This window comes from Macaca mulatta, chromosome 15 (genome assembly GCF_049350105.2).
Source record: "Macaca mulatta isolate MMU2019108-1 chromosome 15, T2T-MMU8v2.0, whole genome shotgun sequence".
In the NCBI taxonomy this organism is placed as follows: domain Eukaryota; kingdom Metazoa; phylum Chordata; class Mammalia; order Primates; family Cercopithecidae; genus Macaca; species Macaca mulatta.
This window is the reverse complement of record NC_133420.1, coordinates 62,106,658-62,127,056: the sequence shown is the minus strand read 5'-3', so window position 1 is coordinate 62,127,056 and position 20,399 is coordinate 62,106,658. Positions and strand designations below refer to the sequence as shown.

The window sequence follows — 20,399 nt, the reverse complement described above, 5'->3', positions numbered from 1 at the left end:
TATCTCAAAAAACAAACAAACAACAAACGCTGGGACAATGGTAAACTTAAATGGGATGTGAGGATTACATGGTAGTAATGTACCAGTGTTAATTTCCTGATTCTTTTCTGTTTAAATTTTTTTTTTTTTTTTTTTGGTCGCCCAGGCTACAGTGCAATGGCACCATCACAGCTCACTGCAGCCTTTGCCTCCTAAGCTCAAGCAATCCTCCCACCTCAGCCTCCTGAGTAGCTGGGACGACAGGCGTGTGCCACCACACGTGACTAATGATTATTTTTTTGTAGAGACAGGGTCTTGTTATGTTGCCCAGCCTGGTCTCAAATTCCTAGAATCAAGGGATAGAACTGCCTCTGCCTCTGCGCCTGGCAATTTGCTGATGGCTGTGTTGTTATTTAGGGAACGTCCTTGTCTGTAGGAAATACTATAGTCTTCAGGGGTGAAAGGGTATCAGGTTGACAGCTTACTCTAAATGGTTCAGGGCAAAAAAAGTTCTTGCAGTGTTTCTTTAAGTTTGAGACTGGGTAATTAGAAAAGAGTGACAAGTTGCAGGCTTTAAGATTATTCCTAGGATTCTGGGTGTTGGAGGTGGGTGTGAGGATGTGTGGAAGGAAAAGAGTTCTGAAAGAAGGTGATTTGGAAGACAGAGGGGAGTCAGCCTGAGTTCTTGCCCTTCAATAGCACGCATCTTTGGGCAAAGGGGGCCTCGGCCAGGGTCCATGCTTAAAGGTCCTGCTTTTGTCTTTTTTCTGCTCTGAAAACTCCCCGTGCAGAAGAATGGTTGAATCCGCAGTGAAAAAGGGACATGTCTATCAGCTCGGACTCCCTCTTCTATTTCAGTCCAGAATCTCCTGCCCAAAGGCTCTGGGGTTGGTTGGGCTTCTGTTCCATCACCTCAGGGTTGATCGGGCCACATGTGTGCACGCCACAGCGCATTGCGGGGCGCTGTTTGTCGGACTGTGGACAAAGCTTGTACCTAGAACTGGATGTCCACGTGGGTGGGTGGGAGGTCCTAGAGAGGGGCGGCTTTTTGCCAGCGGCCACATTTAGTTGGGGCTCAAGGAGTTCCTGTTAGAGAATTCTAAATTTGAACTTGGTCTTTCAGGTCTTGGGAAGACGTGTTTGTCACGGTAGGAGAGAGACGACACTCTCTCTAGACTGTGCTGAGCCGGAAGAAGGCTCACAGCAAGCTTAGGCTGAAGCCGTAGGACGCCTCAAGCTCTGGACCTACAACACCCAGAGTGCAAGCGAGCGCTGAGCTAATCACGTGCTGCGCCTCGGCCAGTCGCGCGAATATGTGGCACCTTGTGGGCGGAGACCGCGCCTCTCCGCGCGGGGGGCGGGGACACGCGGCTCGCGCACTGTGGGCGGTGCCCGGCTGGGGCCACGCCTTTTCCGGCCTGCCGCGCGGCCTAGGCTCCCGCGTGTTTAAAAGAGGGTTTGTGGCTACTGCTGTCTTAACTGCTGTACTTGGCGGACAGACAGGCGAGATGGCGGCGGAGGTGTTGCCGAGTGCGAGGTGGCAGTATTGTGGGGCGCCCGACGGGAGCCAGAGAGCTGTACTGGGTAAAGACTGCAGAGCTGGAGCAGTGCTCCTCTAACCCTCCCCCCTTCCGTCTCGGTATCTCAGCTGTCCCCTCGCACTCCGTTAGGCTTCTCCCCAGCGGGGCCAGGACGCCTGTAGTCTCCACCACTCTCCTGGGCTCGGTCGGGGCTGCCCTGTCCGTCTTTCTGTCACTACCGCCCAGCCGGATTGGGACATCCCACTCACCCGCTCCCCAGGGCTGTGTCCAGGACCCTGCTGTCCCCTCACCCACCAGGTCTCCCACCTCCCCCGTTTCCCTCTCTTCACTGGGCAGGGGTTCCTTCTGTCACTTTAGGTGTGGACCAGGCGTCTGCTGTCAGCCTCCTTCCGCGAGACATTCCCCCCTGTCACAGCCCCTCCCCAGGGTTCTCCCACCTCCCTAACCCCTCTTCTCAGCTGGCCCCGGATCTCCTCTAGTTCCCTTTGGGTCAGGACCCGAGCTTCCTTGCCATCCCCATTCTGACACTCACTCCCTCCCAGTGACAGTCTAGTCCCACCGTACATTGTGTGGCCTTCTGCTCTCACCTGATTCTTGGGCTGCACTCTTACAGTCCAGTTCTCCAACGGGAAGCTACAGAGTCCGGGCAACATGCGCTTTACCTTGTATGAGAACAAAGATTCCACCAACCCCAGGAAGAGGAATCAACGGATCCTGGTAAGTGAAGCAGTTGCCAGCTGTCTCCACTCTGCAGGGCTCAGAAGGCGCCTGGGAGTGGGTGGTGTGGGAGGGAGTGAGGGGAGAAACAGGAGAGTAGTAGCAAATGGACCTTTGAAGAACTCTGATGCCCAGCAACTTGGGATGTGGGGACAGGCTCCATCTTTCATTCATTTATTCTTTCAACAAGCATTTATGGAACCTCCTCTGTATCCCTGTGCTGCAAGCTTCTAGGAAAACAGCCAAATCAGGCCTAGCCCCACTCGGAGTTCATACTCTAGAACAGGGTTTCTTAACCTCAGGACTATTGACTTTTGGGGCCAATAATTCTTTGCTGTGGGGGCAGCATCCCTAGTCTCTACTCACTGGATGCCAGTAGCACCAGAGTGGATTTCCCTGGATTGAGAACCTCTGCTCTAGAGAGATGAGAACTGGCTGTGAGGGACACTTTTACACAAAGCTCTGAGGCCACGTGCGGAAGATTACAGGGCAGAGTGAGCTCAGTGGGAGGAGAGGTCTCTGCCAGAATGCCTTCCTTAGGGAGGTCATGTTGGAGCTGAGCCTTGAAGGCTGGAACGAGGGTTTGGCAGTCAAGGTTTGGTGTTCTAAGTGAAAAGGATAGCGAGGACAAATGCAGAGAAGCAGGAAAGCTTGCTTATGATTGGGGAGTCAATCAGCCATGGTCCTGAGAGTATACAAAGAACAGTCATGGGAGAGATGGGCCAAAGAGAGATTGCTTACAGAATCACTTTGTTGCATGCCTATAAGTGCTAGAAGCCCAGGGCCTCTCTCTCAAGTCTTGTGATAGAATTCCCCCAAGAGCTTTTCATACCATTTAGAAGCTAGCACCATCTGAGGCTTCTCTTCCAAAAGCTGTCTTGCTTCCCCCGCAGGGACACCCCATATTCCCTTAGAGAGAGTGGAGCTGGATCATCTGCCAGAGATGAACTAGTTCTAATCCATTGTGAGTCTGGATTCAAAAGCCTCAGCAAATGTAGAAAAGAGAGATGATACTTAATACCTTTCAACATTGGTTGTAAATGGAGTTTCTCCTCTCTGCATTTTAGGCAGCTGAAACAGATAGACTTTCCTATGTGGGAAACAATTTTGGTACTGGAGCCCTCAAATGCAACACTTTGTGCAGGTAATGGCAGGGGAAGGGACAGCGGGAAGGGTGATGGGGTTGGGAGTGGTGGCAGCACTGGCACTGCTGTTTCCTGTCTGTTTTAAGGGCAGTAGGAGCCATCTAGAGCGGTTTACTAGGTGATTCCTGTGTTCCTATTAGACATAGAGCCCTTCCCCTCACCTGTAGACATTGCTGGAAAGGAAAGATAACTTGAATTTCCTAAAAACCTCATTTGTAACCTTGTTTGTTTATAGCTGTCTTATTCCAAAAGGCAGCTCTCTCCATTAATTTGGAATGTGTGACTAGTAGGTCAAAGCTTGTGTGAAGTTTACCTGGGAACTAACGACAGGTAAAGAACTTGGTAGTGTTGAAGGCTCTGGGCTGGGAAAGAGAAGCCTGGGATTCCCATCCCTCTGTGCTGCTGTTTGACTGAGTGGCTGGGTAACTCTGCCCATCACTGACCCCTAGTCTGTACAATGAAGATTGTCCAACCTCAACTATATCACTCTCGGGGGCTGGCATGATGCAGACAGGGCCCTGTGATGGTACCCAACAATGAACTACAAACCAGGCCCTTTCTGAGCCTTACTGGACCATACTCCAATAGAGGTCAGATTGCTGTATAGGTGCTGAGAACTACTAACCCTGCACTCTCCCCTCTCAACGATGCCCTAGTTCCAACTGGTCTCCTTCCCGTTTACTTGATTTTGCCTCCATAAAACTGTTGTGCCATAAATTCTAGTGTAATTCTAGATTCCTACACCCCAAAAGAGTTTTCCATTACAGTACAGCAGCGAGCCCAAATGTGATCAACTACCAGAATCACCTGGTAGCTTTTTTCTTTGTTTTCCAGAACCACCTCATATCCTCCCATCCCATCCATCCTTTCCTTTTCCCTCTCTATACAGAGAATTGCTGTGGGGTAGGGGTAGAGGGAGATTATTGTTACCCATGAGTAGGTGATGCATTTCTCAGGTGTGTGGGCAGAGAGAAGGTTGAGAACTTTTATTTTATTTACTTTTTTATTTTTTTGAGACTGAGTCTTGCTCTGTCGCCCAGGCTGGAGTGCAGTGGCCGGATCTCAGCTCACTGCAAGCTCCGCCTCTGGGGTTTATGCCATTCTCCTGCCTCAGCCTCCTGAGTAGCTGGGACTACAGGCGCCCACCCCCTTGCCTGGCTAGTTTTTTGTATTTTTTAGTAGAGATGGGGTTTCACCGTGTTAGCCAGGATGGTCTCGATCTCCTGACCTTGTGATCCGCCCGTCTCGGCCTCCCAAAGTGCTGGGATTACAGGCTTAAGCCAACGCGCCCGGCAAGGTTGAGAACTTTTAAACAGGAAAAAGGGCCAGGCACGGTGGCTCACACCTGTAATCCCAGCACTTTGGGAGGCTGATAGGGGCAGGTCACCTGAGGTCAGGAGTTAGACCAGCCTGGCCAACGTGGTGAAACCCCATCTCTATTAAAAATACAAAAATTAGCCAGGCATGGTGGCATGTGCCTGTAATCCCGGCTACCCGACAGGCTGAGACAGGAGAATTGCTTGAACCCGGGAGGTGTTGTGAGGTTGCTGTGAGCCAGGATCACTCCACTCCAACCTGGGCGACAGCAAGACTCTGTCTCAAAAAAAAAAAAAAAAAGGAAGCTGTACAAATAATACTTTTGAATAATCCGTTATTACTTGTATTATTCCTTCTTTATTCAGGCATTTTGTGGGAATTTTGAACAAGACCTCTGGCCAAATGGAAGTATACGATGCTGAATTATTCAACATGCAGCCACTGTTTTCAGGTAGGTCCCAGTCATGAAAGCTGTCAGAAACAATGCATAGTTTGGGTTTGCTGGATGAGTTGGCTTGAGTTTTAGATTTACAAAACACATTTTGTAGTTACTTTTATTTATTCTGTTTTTTCTGCTTTGTCTGTGTTGAGAAAATGGTTTTATATATGTATACTTTTTTTTTTTTGAGATGGAGTCCCACTCTGTCACCCAGGCTAGAGTGCAGTGGTGCAATCTCGGCTCACTACAACCTCCACCTCCCGGATTCAAGCAGTTCTTCTGCCTCAGCCTCCTGAGTAGCTGAGATCACAGGCGCACATCACCACACCTGGCTAATTTTTGTATTTTTAGTAGAGACGGGGTTTCACCATGTTGGCCAGGCTGGTCTCAGACTCTTGACCTCAGGTGATCCATCAGCCTTGGCCTCCCAAAGTGCTGGGATTACAGGCGTGAGCCACTGCGCCCAGCCTAGAGTTTTTATTCAGCACACACTTATTGATAACCTAATGTACCAGGCACCAAGCTGGGGCTGTGGATGTGGCAGTAAGCAAGACAGACACAGATCCTGTCCCCATAGTGTTTAGAGACTTGAGATCAGAGGTTCATAAAAGCAAGCTGAGCAGTGATCAGAGCAGAATATTAGAGGACATGTCTGATATAAAATCTTTTGCCTCAAAGAACTGCCTTAATTCTTTTTATTTTTTATTTTTGTAAATTATTTTATTTCTTCCTTGATGATTTCGAGGGTCTATCTTCAAACCAGTACAAATATTTCATACGTAATACCTGGCTATTTTCTAAACAATCGAATTTGTTGCACAAACAATTTGTTGCGCAATAAGCTACCTCACATCTTTCAGCAAGAGGTACATTAAATTTGAATAGTAAAGACATTATATAATGAACTAGGACATAATTAAAATTTGCTTTAAATATTTGGGGGAGAGGACACCACACTTCCGCTCAATAAAGAGAAACATTTTTACAGTCCAGAGGTCTTTTATTTTTTAAACACCTATTATGCCATGAATTCATAGGGGATAGGTTCCAGCAGCTCAGGCTCCTTCCCATTGGTTCTCACAAAGTGTGCTTCTCTGGGTGGAGCAGGCTGGTGCTTCAGTTGAACCCAGGTACCTTTCTCTTTGGCTTCTTTCTTTTTCTAATCATCTTTCTTCACGTGTTTCAGGAAGCTTTCTCGGCTCTTAGAGTGCTTAATGTGCTGCACATTAATTCTCTTGGCAAGAATCTTGCCCTTAACTTGTTTGTTTACAACAATGCCAGCAGTGTGCTGGGGAACATTGTAGACTCTTCCAGTTTTGCCATGGTCACACTTGTGGGGCATTCCTTTTTGAACAGTACCCATTCCCTTGACATCTACAGTATCACCTTTCTTATAGATTCACATATACGTGGCCAAAGGAACAACTCCATGTTTTCTAAAAGGCCTAGAGAACATATATCGGGTTCCTCTCCTCTTTCCCTTTCTGTTCGTCATTTTGATGAATTACTGCAAGATGGTGGTTCTGGCTGAAAGGGATCTTTCTTAATTCTTAACCGTTATAGTTGGGGTAAAGAGGTTTTAGAATTTCTGGTAGACAAAGGAAATTGCTTATTAAGTTGTATAGTAACTTTCATGTTGAGGACAAGTCTCTGCACTAATTTGGGGAAGATCTATTTTTTTCCCCTAATCCAGTGGAAGAATTTACATTACTTCTCTGCTTTGTCATCTTCAAATGCTCAGGGCTAGAGTGAGATCTTCCAAGGGGCTTCTGTTCAAGGGGCTTCTGTTCCTTAAATCTCAGAACTTGAATCTTAGTGATGCCCTTAAATACTGAGAACCTTGGCAGGATAGGGTAGTAGACAAGAAAGAATCACTGGGAGCATTGTGAATCTGCCTGATACCTCAGGGGCATTAATTCCAGCTGTATTCCCTCAAAGCAGTTCTTCCATCCCTTTTGAGATTCTGATAAGGACCTGGACCTACTTCTGAGAAACATATGTAATACACAAATACATGGGTTTTTTTTTTTAATATGGAATTTCATATATAATTTTTTTTTTTTTTTTTTTTGAGACCCAGTCTCACTTTGTCACCCAGGCTGGAGTGCAGTGGTGCAATCTGGGCTTATGGAAGACTCTGCCTCCCGGGTTCAAGCGATTATCCTGCCTCAGCCTCTTGAGTAGCTGGGGTTATAGGTGTGTGCTACCACACTTGGCTAATTTTTGTATTTTTAGTACAGATGGGGTTTCACAACGTTGGCCAGGCTGGTCTCAAACTCCTGGCCTCAAGTGATTCACCCACCTTGGCCTCCCAAAGTGCTGGGATTACAGGTGTGAGCCACCGTGCCCGGCCAAATTTTACACATAATTTTTTTTTTTTTGAGACGGAGTCTTGCTCTGTCGCCCAGGCTGGAGTGCAGTGGCCGGATCTCAGCTCACTGCAAGCTCCACCTTCTGGGTTTACGCCATTCTCCTGCCTCAGCCTCCTGAGTAGCTGGGACTACAGGCGCCCGCCCCCTCGCCCGGCTAGTTTTTTGTATTTTTTAGTAGAGATGGGGTTTCACCGTGTTAGCCAGGATGGTCTCGATCTCCTGACCTCGTGATCTGCCCGTCTCGGCCTCCCAAAGTGCTGGGATTGCAGGCTTGAGCCACCGTGCCTGGCCCTACACGTAATTTTAAAGGACTCTTAAGTCCTGACACCCATCTGTGAATTTCCTAGGTGTCCCCCTGCTTTGCAAACATATATAACTATATTTAAGTCATCCTCCAACTGTTCTTGTAAAATCCAAGGAGGCAAGGAAAATTGTAATTTAACATGTTGATTAAACACATTTTTGTTTTTATATGTAAGAAATTAGTAAATATGAGTTTATTCTAGCTAGCACACACACAGAGATAACATTTAAGTCCTTACTGTTTGCTAGTCACTGTTCCAAGCACTTTCCTTGCACACACCTTATCAGGGGTGATGTCTGAGATAACAGGCAAGGCCACTCCAGAGCTTGTGCTGTTGTCAGGCATGGCGGAGCTTGTATTCCAGAGCCTGTGCTGTTGTCTAGTAGGTTATACTGCCCCTTATTTGAGTACTTTGTAGATGATTAGAGAGCATCGTATAAGTAGCACATACCTCATGTTTATGCCTGCTTTTAGGTCTTTCACCAAGAAAGCAAAATTATTTCCTGGAAAGAGCCAAGGATTGTTTTCTAATCCTGTCTCTACCTGGTGAACTGACCTGGGGCAAGTCGTTTCATCTGTGGGCCTTCTGTTTTTTAATTTCTAAAATGAAGGGGTTGGGCCAGATGACCCCTTGATTTAGCTCTCTAATTTATTCTCCAAGTTTTTTTAACTGTGTACTAAAGCTACATATTAAATATTCACAGTGTACACTCATGTTAGGCTCAGGGAAGTCCTATAGTAAAGAAATCTATTATTCTTAGACAAATGAATATTTATTACTATTTGTAGGCCTCCCAATTGACTTTTCTTTCTCTCTGTTTTTGTGTGTTTTGATAGATGTATCAGTTGAGAGTGAACTGGCACTAGACAGTCAGACCAAAACTTACAGAGAAAAGGTGAGTGTGATAGAATTAAGTTGTGGGACCTTAAGCAAGTTCCTTCTACACCTTGGGTTTCTCCATCAGTGAAATGAGCTTGTTGAACACAAGGGTCTCCCTGGCTGCTCCCAACTCATTCAGTCTGTTTCTCTGGACAGTTAGTTTGTGCCTGCAGAAGCCTCCTTGGTCCCACAGAGAACAATCCTGCTGCCATCTCGGGCAGCTGAACACAGCTCTGTGCCAATGTTTGGAGTCGGTTCTCTGGGCTGATACAAGTGTAGCATAATGCTTGTTTTTAGGATTTAGTCCAAGTTTTAGAATATATTGGTTGTAGCCTGAAAATATTCATGTTAAAACAAAGTAAACTTGAGGATTTTCAATGTAGAAGGTCCCTACAAAGGTCATCTCACCCCAAGATGGCAAATTGATTGAGTCTCTGGTGCTATGTGGAGCACTGTATTGAGAAGGGATGTGAGGCTACCTTTTGGCTCAGGGGAAAGAGTCAGTGATCTATTAGCCCTGTCTGTTACGGGTATAGGATGGGAGAATGGTAAATCTATTATCCCTGTCTGTTATGGGTATAGAATGGGAGAATGGTAAGCTGTGTGCTACAGATTTCCCAGCCCTAATCCTAGTCAAGTCTTTTTATCTTACTGATGGAGATGCTACTGATTGGCCAATCTGTTAATATCATTTGGTGCTTACAGCAGTCCTGTGAGGTAAATAGGTGCGATTCAGTCTTATTCACAGGTGAGGTAGTGATAGCTCTGGGATGCTGAGAGTGTCCCCATAGTGACACAGCTAGGAGGGGCAGCGCCTACCTGCCCTGTTCCCAGTAACCAGGTTTATCTCTTACACAGATGGATTCTTGTATTGAAGCCTTTGGTACCACCAAACAGAAGCGAGCTCTGAATGCCAGGAGAATGAACAGAGTTGGCAATGAATCTTTGAATCAGGCGGTGGCTAAAGCTGCAGAGACTATCATTGATACGAAGGGTGTGACTGGTAAGAAGTTGGAACTTGGCGTAAGAGTCTGCCCATAATGACAGCTTTCTCTTCTCTTGAGATCTTTTACCTATCCACAGATGGAATGCTGGGATCTAGGGCTGGATTCCTTTCTGCCTCTTGCTGAAGGCCTTCTCAGGGACAGGCTCTGAAAGTAGTAAGAAACATCCGACATGGCCTTGTCTTCTAGTGATCTCACAGTCAAGTACAGGGACAGACATGGAATGGATACGTGCCTGCCGAGGTCATGGCGCTGGGGTTACAGCCTACAGGGCACAGAGGAGGGAGAAGGCCTCAGGTCTCTCCTTGTGAGTTGCAGGGAAGCTTTGGTCAAAAAGGCTGATGTGTTGATGGAAGTGAGCCTCCAGAGGTGGCATTTCACTTTGGGATCGGTGGCTCTGTTTCCGGTATTCAGCCCCTGGAGTATTTAATTGTATTATTTTAAAATGTATTTATTGTTCAAATTGAACATAAAAGCAAGTTTGTGTAAGAGCAGCTTTGCTTTTTACCAGTTTTGGAGATGAGGTCTTGCTGTGTTGCCCAGGCTGATCTTGAACTCTTGGCTTTAAGCAGTCCTCCCTCCTCAGCCTCCCAGGTAGCTAGGATTATAGGCACACACCACTGTGCCCTGGGCAGAGCAGTTTTTCTATTAAGAATGGAATTCTAGTAATTTTTGGAAAATCCATACCCTATGATTATATAGATTTCAACACTTTCACAAATTTATTTATTTATTTATTGGAGAAGGGGTCTTGCTCTATCACCCAGACTGGAGTGCAATGGTGCAGACATGGCTCACTGCAGCCATAACCTCCTGGGCTCAAGTGATCCTCCTACTTCAGCCTCCCAAGTGGCTGGGACCACACATGTGTGCCACCACACTCAGCTAATTTTTTTAGTTTTAGTTTTTTGGAGAGACCGGGATCTTGCCATGTTGCCTGGGCTGGTCTCAAACTCCTGGGCTCAAGCCATCCTCCCACCTTCGCCTCCCAAGATGTTGGGGTTACAGGTGTGAGCCACCACACCTGGCCTCATAGTTATTCTTGTAGGACAGTTACAGCGTTATATTCTGAAAGTTTTGTTCCACCTACAATGTGTGGCAAATTTTTCTAGAAGTTAAGCCATTAAAGGCTATTTTGGACGTCCCTCACTTTTAGTTTCTCTCATTTTGTATTACAAATGTTTCTGTATTAGCACAGCTGTCTGTCCCAACTCTATTTTAAGTTACCTGAGGGGAATCTTGCCACCTCCACCTTCTCCAGTGCCTAGCTCGTGTTTGTTCATGAGTGAACATGGCAGTCTTGAAGCAGTCAGCCTGATGGAGAGGCCAAGTCACTTTGGCAGAAGCACTTTGGCAGAACACTTGGGGTTTCTGGACTGTTGGTGGTCTCAAGTGTACAGACTGAAAAGAATGTTGGGGAACTGGAAACAAAGAGGGTGATACGTGGATTGTTTCTTTATTGAAAAGCTCTGGTCAGTGATGCTATCCACAATGACTTGCAAGATGACTCCCTCTACCTTCCTCCCTGCTATGATGATGCAACCAAGCCCGAAGACGTGTATAAATTTGAAGATCGTATCCTTCTTGCAGTAGAAAAGCTGCGTTATTTCACAGGTGGAGATGTTTGCATGTGAGTGCATAGTCAGGTTTTCTTTTTTTTTTTTTTTTTTTTTTTTTTGAGACGGAGTCTCGCTCTGTCGCCCAGGCTGGAGTGCAGTGGCCGGATCTCCGCTCACTGCAAGCTCCGCCTCCCGGGTTTACACCATTCTCCCGCCTCAGCCTCCCGCCTCAGCCTCCCGAGTAGCTGGGACTACAGGCACCCGCCACCTCGCCCGGCTAGTTTTTTGTACTTCTTTTTAGTAGAGACGGGGTTTCACCGTGTTAGCCAGGATGGTCTCGATCTCCTGACCTCGTGATCCGCCCGTCTCGGCCTCCCAAAGTGCTGGGATTACAGGCGTGAGCCACCGCACCCGGCCCATAGTCAGGTTTTCTGAGGGTGTCTGTGTTCTGTGACATTCACAAGAGCTCCATCCAAACCTTTGCAGTTGCTCAGTGCTCTTGCCAGGAGGTTAACTTGGCTTCCTCACTAGCTGAGGGACCAGCCCCTGGGATTCAAATCCATTCCTCAGCAAAATGCCAAATGCCCACAGCTCAGACCTTTGGGGTCACTCTCCATGGATAGTCAAAATAAGACTTTTGAACCAGTCAAATGCCCAAAGTCTAGGGCAACCCTTCCTTTTTTGTAAAAGGAAGGGTTGGAACTTAGAATGTCACCACTCAATGAGTCCAGTTAGAAGGAAAATGTCTGCAGTGACTTTGTGATGAGAAAAGGCAGAAAAGCCTGGGCAGGGAATGGGCTCTGGGCTGGGAGTCTGAGAACTGAGTCACCAAGCTCTGCCCCTATGTGATCTGCCCTGTGTGATCTTCGGCTCTCTGAGCCTCAGTTTACCTGTCTGTGACATGACGCTGCTATGAGATGATCTAGCTAGTTGGATGTTTCTATTTTGGTTGGATTATATTCTTGACCTGTAACTAGTTCTTTCCCCTGCTGAGTATGAAGCTCTTCAGAGCCCATCTGAAGCTTTCAGGAACGTCACATCAGAAGAAATACTGAAGATGATTGAGGAGAACAGGTACCCTTACTTAAGCAGATGGGGATTCTGGGGAGTGCTGTTGGGACACAACAGTAGTCAGACACTGTGCAGGTCCTTTGGGTGTCAGTCAGTGAGGAGGTATGTCTGTTCAGCAATTGAACATTAGTGAGCCAGTGTTTTCTTGAATGTTTGGGCTTCCAGGAGCTGTGGGTCACATTCAGGGGAGATGGTTGGTCTCTGAGTGCATGGGACCTGCGGCAGGGCAAAGGGTGGTGAGGCCTTCTACTCCGGGGCTGGGAACCAGAGCTGGCCTGTGTCACCCAGTGTCATGCTGATGCTGATTGTCACTGACAGGGCCCAAATGCTGGCCTGGGAATGGGTGCTGTCCAAAGTGATGGTTTCTCTGTGATGATATGGTAGGCGAGCTTTTCTAACATTCAATTTATGTATTTAAAATATTGTATATTTTAAATCAGAGATTATTTCCTTCTCCCTCCTCTTTCCCATTAAAACAGCTTCTTTTAGGATGATGGTGAGATTTTTTTTTGCTTTTGAGTTTTTTCTTTTAATAATTTGATTTTGATGAAGAGTTGTCAATCTGAGGTTTGTTCCTCCAATTTTTGTTTTTAAATTTTGCTTGTCATTGAACTCTAGCACCTTTCCAGTGCCTTGGAATTACTATTATTACTACTTTTTTTTTTCTTTTCTCTTCAAAGATATTTCCAAAAAAGAGCTCATTACTAGTTCATAGTTGTCTTAATGTGATTGTGACTCGGGCCGGTGCAGGAACGAACTCTGAGCAGGGAGTCTGAAAACTGAGTCCCCGAGCTCTGTCCTAATCTTCCCTTCTTGAAACCTCAGTTTTTCTGTCTGTAAAATGAGGCAGCTATGAGATGATCTTGAAGAGCCTTTTTATCTCTGTGAGTCCAGGGTCTTGCTAGCAGAACAGTGCCTGAAAATAATAGTGAGCATTGACTGAGCCTTAACATTATTGCCAAGCACTGTTCTAAGAGCTTTACTGGCATCATCTCTTAATCTAGAAAAAATCCTTAGGAGAAAAGTACCTGTACTATCATTGGCCCCAATTTATAGATGGAGAAACTAGGGTACCAGATGTCAAGAAACTTGCCTGGCTGGGCGTGGTGGCTTACGCCTGTAATCCCAGCACTTTGGGAGACCGAGGCAGGCGGATCACCTGAGGTCGGGAGTTGAAGACCAACCTGACCGATGTGGAGAAACCCCATCTCTACTAAAAATACAAAATTAGCTAGGCATGGTGGCACATGCCTGTAATCCCAGCTACTCGGGAGGCTGAGGCAGGAGAATTGCTTGAACCCAGGAAATGGAGGTTGCGGTGAGCCAAGATTGTGCCATTGCATTCCAGCCTGGGTAACAGAGTGAGACTTAGTCTCAAAAAAAAAAAAAGAAACTTGCCTAAGACATTAAATGGCAGAGAAAGGATTGAAACCCAGGCAGGCTGACTACAGAGTGTATGCTCCTGACTATAAAAACAGGTCAGCAAACTACGGCCCACATGCCAAGTCTGGCCTGCTGCCTGTGAGTAAGTAAAGTATAAATAAAGTTTTATTGGATCACAGCCCTGTTCATTTACTTAAGTAATATCTGTGGCTGCTTTTGCACTGCAATGGCAGAGTCAGGTAGTTGCAACAGAGGTTGTATGGCCTCCAAAGCCTAAAATATTTACTGTCTAGCCCTGTATTGATCCCTGCACTAAACCATGTTCCTCCTGTTACAAGGAGTGTTGAGTGTACTGGCCTTCATCAGCTGCTTTTGTTCATTTGTTTTTTTGTTTCTGAGATAGGGTCTCGCTCTGTCACCTAGGCTGGAGTACAGTGGCGCAGACAGCTCACTGGAGCCTTGACCTCCTGGGCTCAGGTGATCCTCCTGCCTCAGGCTCCCGAGTAGCTGGGACCACAGGAGTGTGCCACCATGCTGGTTAAGTTTTTGTAGAGATGGGGTCTTGCCTTGTTGCCCAGGCTTTCATTAGCTGTTGAGTGTGTCAGGGGTGAGAGGCGCCTGCTGCTCTTGTTGTGAGAGGGAAATAGTTCCTGACAGAGCCCATCTTACCCTGACACAAGCCTCTCTTTCTTTTCCTTGTTTTAGCCATTGCACCTTTGTGATAGAAGCATTGAAGTCTTTGCCATCAGACGTGGAGAGCCGAGACCGCCAGGCCCGATGCATATGGTTTCTGGATACCCTCATCAAATTTCGAGCTCAGAGGGTAGTTAAGCGGAAAAGTAAGTCTATGGTAAACATTTAATTCTAATTGTTTCCAGTCTGTTATTTGTCTATAATTCTTAGATCAGTTCTAATGAGAGAAGAAAATCAATGTGTCTGTCCAAGTCTTTATTGTCAACTGTGAGATTCCTGCTGGTACTGCTGACATGTCGAGGGGACTTGCCAGTCCCCTTTTTCTCTCTGGATCTCCCTTTTCTCATCTGAAAATTGGGGCCACGTTGGATTATATGAGAGTTCAGGGTCCTTCCAGAGCTAACATTTGCTACTTCTATTCTGCATTAGGCAAGGTAGAATATCCAGGTCAAATAAAATGAAAATTTTAAGGGACTGTTAGAACAAACATCAGCCGTGTGTGTGTGTGTGTGTGTGTGTGTGTGTGTGTGTGGAGAGAGCGCTTATGAGTTACACATATGTATCTTGAAAGCTTGTGGCAGGTTTGTGTTGTGTCAGCTTATTTCTAACAGGAGAGCGTCAATCTGATGGTAACCCAGTGTCACCTGTAGCCAGGACGCTTTGTGGGTCACACCCTCATACCTACCCAGAGTTGGAAACCCAGGAGATGTCTGTGGTTTTAGGCACAAGGCATATTTAGTTGTTACTGTGATTGGGCATCCAATAGTCTATACTCCTATTTTTTAGTATAGTCATGTGTCACTTAATGATGGGGATATGTTCTGAGAAATGTATCCTTAGGCAATTTTGTCATTGTACAAACATCACAGAGTATATTTGCATAAACCTAGATGGTATAGCCTACTACACACCTAGGCTATATGCTATAAGCTGCTGTTCCTAGGCTGCAAACCTATACAGCATGTTACTATGCTGAATATTATAGGCAATTGTAACACAATGGCATTTGTGTATCTAAATGTATCTAAACAGAAAAGGAATAGTAAAACTATGATATTATAATCTTTTGGGACCGGCTGGGCATGTTGGCTCATGCCTATATCTCAGCACTTTGAGAGGCCAAGGTGAGAGGATCACTTCAGGGCAGGAGTTTGAGACCAGCCTGGGCAACATACCAAGACACTGTCTCTACAAAAAAATAAAAATATTAGCTGGGGTGATGCACGCCTGTACTCCCAGCTATTTGGGAGGCTGAGGCAGGAGGAGTGTTTGAGCCTAGGAGTTCAAGGTTACAGTGAGCTATGAATGCACCACTGCCTCAGTGACAGCAAGACCCTGTGTCAAACAAAATCTTACAGGACCATTGTCACATATGTGGCCTGTCATTCACCAAAAGAACGTAATGTGGGACATGACTGTATTTGCTTAGTCATGCTTTTTTTTTTTTTTGAGACAGGATCTCGCTCTGTCACCCAGGCTGGGGTGCAGACCTATGATCTTGACTCAGTACAACCTCCATCTCCTGGGTTCAAGCAGTTCTGCCTCAGCCTCCTGAGTAGCTGGGATTACAGGCGGGCGTCACCATGCCCAGCTAATTTTTGTGTTTTTAGTAGAGACGGGGTTTTTCCATGTTGGCCAGGCTGGTCTTGAACTCCTGACCTCAGGTGATCCACCCTCCTTGGGCTCCCACAGTGCTGGCTGGGATTACAGGTGTGAGCTACCGCACTCAGCTTGTATTTGCTTAGTTCTTTTTTTTTTTTAGATGGCGTCTCGCTCTGTCACCCAGGCTGGAATACAGTGGCTCGATCTTGGCTCCCTGCATCCTCCACCTCCTGGGTTCAAGGGATTCTCCTGCCTCAGCCTCCCAAGTAGCTGGGGTTATAGGTGCCCGCCACCACACCTGGCTAATTTTTGTGTTTTTAGTAGAGACAGGGTTTCACCATGTTGGTCAGGCTGGTCTTGAACTCCTAACCTCATGATCTGCCCGCCTTGGCCTCCCAAAGTGCTGGGATTACAGGCGTGAGCCACCATGCCCAGCCAGTTTTTTTTTGTTTTGTTTCGTTTTGTTTTGTTTTGAGATGGAGTCTCACTCTATCGCCCAGGCTAGAGTGCAGTGGCGCAATCTCGTCTCACTGCAACCTCTGCCTCCCAGGTTCAAGCTGTTGTTCTGCCTCAGCCTCCTGAGTAGCTGGGATTACACCATACTCAGCTAATTTTTGTATTTTTAGTGGAGGTGGGGTTTCACTGTGTTGGCCAGGCTGGTCTTGAACTCCTGACCTCAGGTGTTCTGCCTGCCTCGGTCTCCCAAAGTGTTGGGATTACAGGTGTGAGCCACTGCATCTGGTCACTTAGTTCTTATTTTCACATTCCAATTCCAGCTTTCCCTGTCTCTCCCTGAGCTTTCAGCACAATTTTTGTTTTCTAAGGTCATGTTAAATCTACGTCCTTAGGCCTCCGGCTGTGTTTTCTTGTCACTGCCCCATCACCAGCATCTCTTGTGCAGGGCAAGCTGCAGGCTGAAGCACACCAAGCATGTTTTCATTTCGATGTGGCCGTTCTGCTTTGTGGGCCCTGCTTCTCTTACCACCTGGTTCTGGTCATTACAGTGGCCCAGCTCCTGGCTTTTCTCTCAACTCATGGTGGAGGTGTGGCCTGAGGGTTTTGAGAGAAAATGATCAAACTCAACTTTGTGTTGTAGGTGCCCTGGGACCTGGAGTTCCCCACATCATCAACACCAAACTGCTGAAGCACTTTACCTGTTTGACGTACAACAATGGCAGGTCAGGGGGTGGTTTCTGGGATTTTTCCTGTGCAGGAGAAAGTGAGTGAGGGTTGGGAGTGAGCAGCAGGGGCTTGGACTCAATTCCACGTCCACAGAGATGCAGTGCTGAAGAGACTGCTGCCATTTGGAAGGCTCCTGGGGCCCCAGTAAGTTTAGCAAACGCTAAATATGACATACTCTGTCCTTTTTGGAAAAGTATTACTTTTGGGGAATCTTAGAAGCTCTGGGAAGTCCTCCAATAAAGACTTGTTTTACTTCACATACTTTTGAAGAGCCCTTCCTGATGTCCCACAGAGCTGGTGTTTGCGGAAAGGCAGTGTTGCAGAAAAGGGCAGCCCAACTCGGTGACTCAGGAAAGACCCGCAAGCGTTGCCCCGGGCTTCCTTCCTGCCATTTGCCTGGAGTATGTTTTCTGCTCTAGAGTGTGCTTGGAAGAATCAGCACAGCTGATTTCGGGATGATTGTTTTCCCAGCAGCCCTGCTGAGCAGGCGGGGACAGACTCAGCGCTAGCGGTGTCCAGGGAGAGTGTAGGCCCAGCCTTCTCTGTCTGCCTCAGAGGGAAACATGGACTGGCCCACTGCTCCACTGTGCGTGAGGCCCAGGAACCTTGGAAGGGCAAAGAAGTCACCCACATTCCTTTTCCTTTCCTGAAATTGGGAAGACATTCAGTGCATATGAGAATAGGGTTGAATGTTCTTATTTTGCTTTTGGAGAAATTGAGAGTTTAATTTTGTTTCTCCTTTATTGCCACTGATTTTCTAGATTACGGAACTTAATTTCGGATTCTATGAAGGCGAAGATTACTGCATATGTGATCATACTTGCCTTGCACATACGTGACTTCCAAATTGACCTGACAATGTTACAGGGGGACTTGAAGCTCAATGAGAAAAGGTGAGCACAACAGAATAAAGAGCTCCCTGCAGGGTGCCTTGATGTCTTATTTCTGGTACCACTGGAAAGCATGAGGCACCACCAAGGGAACTGAGGATGTTTAAATGTGGGAACAACTTGGAACTAGAGGACTATTTTCAGTGAATGAATCATTGACTGAATGAGTAACTAGACATTACTGAGTGCCTTCTCTGTGCTAGGCACGGTCTTAAATTATGTCATTATCTCACTGATTTCCCTAGAAAACAATTGAAAAATCAGGCTCAGAAAAGTACATGACTTTCTCAAGGTTACACAACCAAGAGGGGAGTAGTTGGCCTTGAGACCTGAGCCTTTCCATAACATTCTGTTCCTGAATAACCAGGCAGCCTCCATTCTCTGAATTGCTGTCACAGGGGAGCGGGATTCTGTATGGGTCTGAGGGGTGCAGCCCAGGGTGGAAGTTGTAGGACAACCCAATTTGAGCTTAGTAAGAAGAGCTTCCTCACAATCAGATGGAAGGGTTTGCCAGGGGACGTGTTCAAGGCCAGGTGGAACCTCCGTTTGGCAGGGATGTCATGTTTGCACTTCTCTGACCAGACTGGGAGAGCTGGTGGTGGAGGTGACCTTTTCGGCTCCGGCTGGCCTCGTAGAGGAGATTCAGACAGTAGGGGCAGAGCTGCCCAGGAACCATGGGGTCAGCTGATCTTTGTCAGTGATTTAGGGGCATCTGACATCCGGGAACCCAGAGGGTGTCTAGGAGAGCCTGTGAACACACCTCTGTCTGGACTCTGTAGCAGTCCATGGAGGGACTGTTCTGAGGGCTGTCCACAAACTGTACCCACAGGCAGTGAGGCTGAAAAAAGATAACAGGTACTTGGAACCTGTCAGATTCTACCAAGTGCTCAATCCTGGTTGCTAAAAGTTTGGTTATGGGAGGTAAAAAAAAAACTTGCTCACAGGGCTCTGGATACCCTGGTTTTTCATCACCCATATGGATCTTTTTGAAGGGCAGCACATTAAAATGAAATTGGCTAATGGTTCCCAGTGGGTGAGGGGACCTTGCCTGCCTCTCTGCCAGGGGCTTTGTGCCTGCTGGCAACCTTTGGGATTCTGTCTTTATGGCCTGGAGCATGAATGTGTGCTACCTTTTGCCAAAGCCCCCTGAACAGTCACATTGAGGGGTCTCTCCAGTTGTTCTGTTTGTGTCTTCCTTAGGATGATGGAGATAGCCAAAGCCATGAGGCTGAAGATCTCCAAAAGAAGGGTGTCTGTGGCCGCCGGCAGTGAAGAAGATCACAAACTGGGCACCCTGTCCCTCCCACTGCCTCCAGCCCAGACCTCAGACCGCCTGGCAAAGCGGAGGAAGATTACCTAGATGCATACTTTCCAGACACGGCATTTTGGCTGCATCATAGCCACTGGCTGGTCCTATTCATTTCCATTTTTATGTTTTAAAAAGGAAAGGTGCAGGGATGGTGGCTCACACCTGAAATCCCAGCACTTTGGGAGGCCGAGGCGGGAAGATCACTTGAGCTCAGGAGTTTGAAACCAGTCTGGGCAACATAGGGAGACCCCATCTGTGGGGGGTGGGGGTGGGGGAATGTCAGGCCTGGTGGTATGTGCCTGTAATCCCAGCTACTCGGGAGGCTGAGGCAGGATGATTACTTGAGCTTGGGAAATCAAGGTTGCAGTGAGCTATGATTGCGTGGCCACACTCCAGCCTGGGTCACAGAGTGAGACCTTGTCTCAAAAAGGTAAAATAAGGAAAAAAGCCTTGCTTTGGCACAGGTATGAAGCCAGAAGCGAGCATCTCAATTGTGTTTGTCTTATGCAGAAATATAAAGTGATGGCCAGGTTGGACTTCATCTCTCTCCTTTGGCATTACTGCTGTGATTATAAATGGCAGATGTTTCTCATGTTGGTTCACCTGTGTGGGGATTTGGGAGGATGGGGCTTGGGGGAAAGATCTCACCAGGTTGAGTCAAACCTAATGGATGAAGGTTTCCAAAGAGAAATGTGAAGTGGTGTTCGTAGGTCTGGAAGGGTCAGTGGAGCACGTGGTAAGGAAGGAGGATCTGGCTCAGCACGCCTGGGAAATGACACTTCAGGCTTTATCAGAAGGTAACTGGGTCACCAGTGTGATGGGGAGCTGCCACAGGCCAGTAGGATACAGCCTGTTGTAATGGGGTGGAGCCAAGTCAGAGGAAGTGGTGACCCAATTTCTCTGCCTGGCTGAGGCCACATAGAAGGCAGGGGTCAGCTCTGAAGGCCACACTTTGAAGAGAATGAATCAATCAGTGTTAAGTTCAGAAAATCAGTTGCTCTCGGTATCTTAA

General features: G+C 47.1%; 1 protein-coding gene across 1 annotated transcript; it reads left to right on the top strand.

Annotated features, from left to right (window-relative positions):
• Positions 1-1,387: 1,387 nt before the first annotated feature.
• On the top strand, positions 1,388-19,928 carry POLR1E (RNA polymerase I subunit E). The gene is made up of 12 exons (XM_015117423.3): positions 1,388-1,563; positions 2,134-2,237; positions 3,305-3,381; positions 5,065-5,150; positions 8,652-8,710; positions 9,553-9,697; positions 11,166-11,273; positions 12,235-12,331; positions 14,417-14,550; positions 17,103-17,184; positions 17,950-18,081; positions 19,279-19,928. Exons 1-12 carry the CDS (start codon positions 1,488-1,490, stop codon positions 19,436-19,438), a joined length of 1,260 nt encoding a protein of 419 aa, XP_014972909.3. The 5' UTR covers positions 1,388-1,487; the 3' UTR covers positions 19,439-19,928.
• The last annotated feature ends 471 nt before the right edge of the window (positions 19,929-20,399 follow it).

What these genes read in the sequence shown, in the direction of transcription:
- POLR1E (XM_015117423.3), top strand. Translation starts at nt 1,488, where the DNA reads ATGGCGGCGGAGGTGTTGCCGAGTGCGAGGTGGCAGTATTGTGGGGCG. An exon ending in TGATACGAAGGGTGTGACTG is followed by an intron (nt 9,698 to 11,165) that starts GTAAGAAGTTGG and finishes TTTATTGAAAAG; the next exon opens with CTCTGGTCAGTGATGCTATC. An exon ending in TTGAAGCTCAATGAGAAAAG is followed by an intron (nt 18,082 to 19,278) that starts GTGAGCACAACA and finishes TGTCTTCCTTAG; the next exon opens with GATGATGGAGATAGCCAAAG.